Here is a 4,313-nt window from a genome sequence, read left to right as displayed (position 1 = left end):
GTGTGCCCTGTCCGGCCAGGCCTGGAGCCGACACCACCGTCATCATGCCGGCCGTGTCCAAGGGCGATGGGATGCGGGGGCTCGCTGTGTTCATCTCCGACATCCGGAACTGTGAGCGCGCGGCCGGGGGACACTGGAGACGCGGGGGAGGGGGGAGCGTGAAATTGGGGGGTTTGGGGGTCACAGAGGGACCCGAGGGATCAAAAGCTCTACGGTCGTAGAAAGAGAGCATAGAAGGGCCCTGGGAGGAACTTTAGGGTGGGGGGCACGCAGGGGCTTGGGGTGTCATAGAGTGCCTCTTGAGGTGACGACACGGAGTAGCTAGAAGGGTCCGGGAGGGCTTGAAAGGGGAGGAGGACAGTGAGGTCCCGGGGATGGGAGCATAGAGGTGTCCCCTGGGAAAGACTGAAAAGCTGGGGGATCGTACAAACGATGGGGTTAGAGGGATTCCTACTGTAGAGAAGAAGGGAAAGAAGTGCATGGGGGGGGTGCCCTGTGGAGCGATGGAATGGGAGGAAGCCAGAGGGGACCTGGAGGAAGTGGAATGCCGGAAGCCTAATGGAGCAGGGCTTGAGGGCCTGGGATAGGGGGTGTCATACAGGGGAAAGGGGTTAGATAGGTCACCGAGGCTCCTGGCTAGTGGTATAGAGGAGGCCTGAGAGTGGGTGAAAGTCCACGAGTTTGGGGCCGGGAGATGATGGGAGGGGGAGACTATAAGGACACCCTGGTGAGGGATAGAGGGGCTTCAGGGTGGGAGATTGCTTAGAAGATATGGAAGGCAGTGAGGAGGGGGCTAGAGGGGCAGCTAAGGGGAAAGGAGGGACCCAAGGAACACAGAGGAAAAGAGCTGCTGGTGTAAGGTCTTGGGAGAACCTGTGACAGGGAACGGGTGCCTGGAAAGGAGAGGACGTTACAGTGGGGGGTGGGGGGAAGGGCAGAAGAAGGAGCACCCAGACCTCAAGGAAGGCGTTGGGTTCTGAAGTGCTTGAGGGGTACAGATCTGGAAAACTGGGGATAGGGTAAGTCTAATCCCAGAGAGAGGTCAGGGGTCAAGCAGCAGGACAGGCAGGGATCCGAGCCCTTTTCTGTTTGACCACAGTAATATGGGGACAGTGGTCCCTGCCAGGAAGAGTTGTCGTGACGATGGGAAGCCTGGCGGCAAGTCAGCTCTCAACTCCTGGGAATGGCTGTTGGAGATTGGAGCTGCCAGGAGTCTTCAGAGGCTGGATCGGCATGGGCTCTGGGGTCAGCCAGACTTGGTTGCGTTTGGGCACTGCCACTCCCTAGCTGTGTGACCTTGAATGAGGGACTTCACCTCTCGGTTTCCTCATCTGTCAAGAGAGACTGCTGATTGTGCTGATTGTATCTTCCTGAGGGGCTTGTGACAATGCCCGTGAGTCAGGCCTTTCACGCGTTCCAGGCCCCAGATGGAACTTCGCTCTTGTTTTTCCTCCGTTGGCTCTGAACAGCAGCTCTGTAAAGTACCCAGTGATTGCTGTAAAGTACCCAGTGATTGTTGTTGTTTTAGAATTGAACTATTATGGAAGGATCTGGCATGTAGTAGGTGCTCAGGGAACAGGAGGGTGGAAATGGTTGGGTATCAGTTGAAGGAGAAATGATCACTTGTTATGACAAGGGGCGGAGCGATGGGGGTTGTGGAGTAGCTGGGGGCCACTGTTAGCAGATGTGCGCTGCCTCTGTTACCCACCAGCGATGTGAATCCCTACGAGTCATTTAACCTCTTTCAGGACGTCTTCTTGTCTGCAAACTTCATTCATAACAGCGTCTTGCCTCTGAAGGCTCATTTATTCATTCATTCACTTGACAAATACTTTTTGATCGCTCTAGTGTTGTCCAGGCCCTGTTCTAGGCGCTGGGATGACAATAATGAACAGAAACTCCTGTTCTTGCCGGGTGCGGTGGCTCACGCCTATAATCCCAGCGCTTTGGGAGGCCGAGGCAGGCGGATCACCTGAGGTCAGGAGTTCAAGACCAACCTGGCCAACATGGTGAAACTCCGTCTCTACTAAAAATACAAGAATTAGCCAGGTGTGGTGGTGGGCGCCTGTAATCCCAGCTACTCAGGAGGCTGAGGCAGGAGAATCGCTTGAACCCAGGAGGCGGAGGTTACAGTGAGCCGAGATCACACCATTGCACTCCAGGCTGGACAACAAGAGTGAAACGCCATCTCCAAAAATAAAAAAAAAGAAAAAGAAACTCCTATTCTTGGGAGCTCCCTTCCCAGAGGAAGACAGAACATATGCACAGGGAACACCCTGAGATACAACCTCAGGACCTGACTGGTGCTGTGAAGAAAAATAAAGAGGAAATGGGCAGGAGAGGGACTAGGACTGAGAGGGTACTCAGTAGGCCTCGTGGAGGAAGTCATATCTGAGTGGAGCAACCCCTTTGGATTTTGGAGGAAAGGGGTCCTGGCACGGGGAGGTGTGTTCAAAGTTCCTGAGATTGTGGCATGCTTGACATGTGTTCAAGTGAGAGGGAGAAGGTCAGTGTGGCTGGAGCTGAGGGAGTGAGGGGTAGAGAGGGCGGGAGTGGAGAAGAGTGGGAACGGGATTGGGAAAGGCTTTCTGGGCCATGGTGAGCACTTTGGCCTTTGTCTGCGTGAGAATATTTTGAGCAGAGGAGGGATGTGACCGATTGATGTTTTAAAATAATTCCTCTGGCTGCTATGAGAACAGATTCTAGAGGTAGCCGTGGAAGCAGGGAACCAAATTAGGAGGATGTTGCAGGCCTCTGGGTGAGAGATAGTGCTGGCTTAACGGGGTGAGAAGGGACTGGTGAGAAGTGGGTTGGTGATACATTTTTTTTTTTTTTCTGAGACAGTCTCTGTTGCCCAGGTTGGAGTGCAGTGGCATCATCATAGCTCGCTGCAACCTCCGCCTCCCAGGTTCAAGCAATTCTCCTGCCTCAGCCTCCCCAGTAGCTGGGATTACAGGCACACACCACCACACCTGGCTAATTTTTGTATTTTTAATAGACACAGGGTTTCATCACGTAGGCCAGGCTGGTCTCGAACTCCTGACCTCAAGTGATCTACCCGCCTTGGCCTCCCAAAGTGCTGGGATTATAGGCATGAGCCACTGCACCCAGCCTGGCATACAATTTGAAGGAAAAACTGTCAGGATTTGCAAAGGGATCTGATGATGGGGGTTGGGGAAGGAAAGAGATCGTCCCGTCACTGCAGGACCCCAGAGAGGAGCCAGAGGACAGAGGGGAGATGCAGGCTTGGGGCACTGGAAGTAATTTAGCTGCAGGAATTAGGACTGGAGAATCAGAGGCCTTTTCTTAGCAAGCGTGTGTTGAACGGCTCGTATGTCTTAAGAATTGTGCTGAATGCTGGGGACGTTGGTGAACAGGACAGACTTGTCACCCCCCCATGAAGCTCCCAGCCCCGCGGGGGAGAAGGTGCAACATACAAATTGCAATTGTCCTTCGCGCTAATACCCAGACACGGGTGTTCACGGCAACATTATTCATGATAGCCGGAAAACGGAAACGGGCCAAATGCCCATCAACTGAGAAATAAACAAAATGTGGTCTATGTAATGGAATATTACCGGGCCATAAAAAATAATGACGTCCTGCTACATGTTGCCACAGGGATGGACCTTGAAAACATGACACCAAGTGAAAGAAGCCAGACACAGGAGGCCACGTGTCATATGATTCCATGTAGATGGACTATCTAGAATTGGCAAATCCATGGAGACAGAAAGGAGATGAGTGGTTGCCTAGAGTAGAGGGCTAGTGGGATGGGGAGTGACTGCTTATGAATGCAGAGGTTCTTTTTTTATTTTTTGAGACGGAGTCTCACTCTGTCGTCCAGGCTGGAGTGCAATGGGGTGATCTTTGCTCACTGCAACCTCTGCCTCCCAGGTTCAGGCGATTCTTCTGCCTCAGCCTCCTGAGTAGCTGGGATTACAGATGTGCGCCGCCACACCGGGCTAATTTTTGTATTTTTAGTAGAGACGGGGTTTTTCCATGTTGGTCAGGATGGGGTCTCGAACTCCTGACCTCAGGTGATCCACTACCCCAGCCTTCCAAAGTGCTAGGATTACAGGTGTGAGCCACCGTGCCCGGCAGAATTCAGAGCTTCTTTTGGGTTCATGAAAAAGCCTGTAGCCAGATGCAGTGGCACATGCTTGTAGTCCGAGCTACTTGGGAGGCTGAGGTAGGAGGATCATTTGAACCCAGCAGTTCGAATCCAGCCCAGGTCACATAGTGAAACCTCATCTCTTTTTTTTTTTTTTTTTGAGATGGAGTCTTGCTCTGTCACCCGGGCTGGAGTGCAG

The 4,313-nt window shown here is 52.9% G+C and overlaps 1 protein-coding gene across 1 annotated transcript in view; it reads left to right on the top strand.

Moving 5' to 3' along the window:
- Positions 1-7: 7 nt before the first annotated feature.
- The window catches only part of AP2A1 (adaptor-related protein complex 2, alpha 1 subunit), a 45,951-nt gene continuing 41,645 nt past the window's right edge, over positions 8-4,313 (top strand). The window contains exon 1 of the mRNA XM_011946513.1: positions 8-111. Within this exon, the coding sequence (XP_011801903.1) occupies positions 45-111 (67 nt within the window). The 5' untranslated portion in view covers positions 8-44. The remainder of the gene's footprint in view (positions 112-4,313) is intronic.

Source organism: Colobus angolensis, unplaced genomic scaffold (genome assembly GCF_000951035.1).
Source record: "Colobus angolensis palliatus isolate OR3802 unplaced genomic scaffold, Cang.pa_1.0 Scaffold25, whole genome shotgun sequence".
NCBI lineage: Eukaryota > Metazoa > Chordata > Mammalia > Primates > Cercopithecidae > Colobus > Colobus angolensis.
Note: the sequence above shows the minus strand (reverse complement) of the source record. Positions and strands in the feature narration are given on the sequence as shown.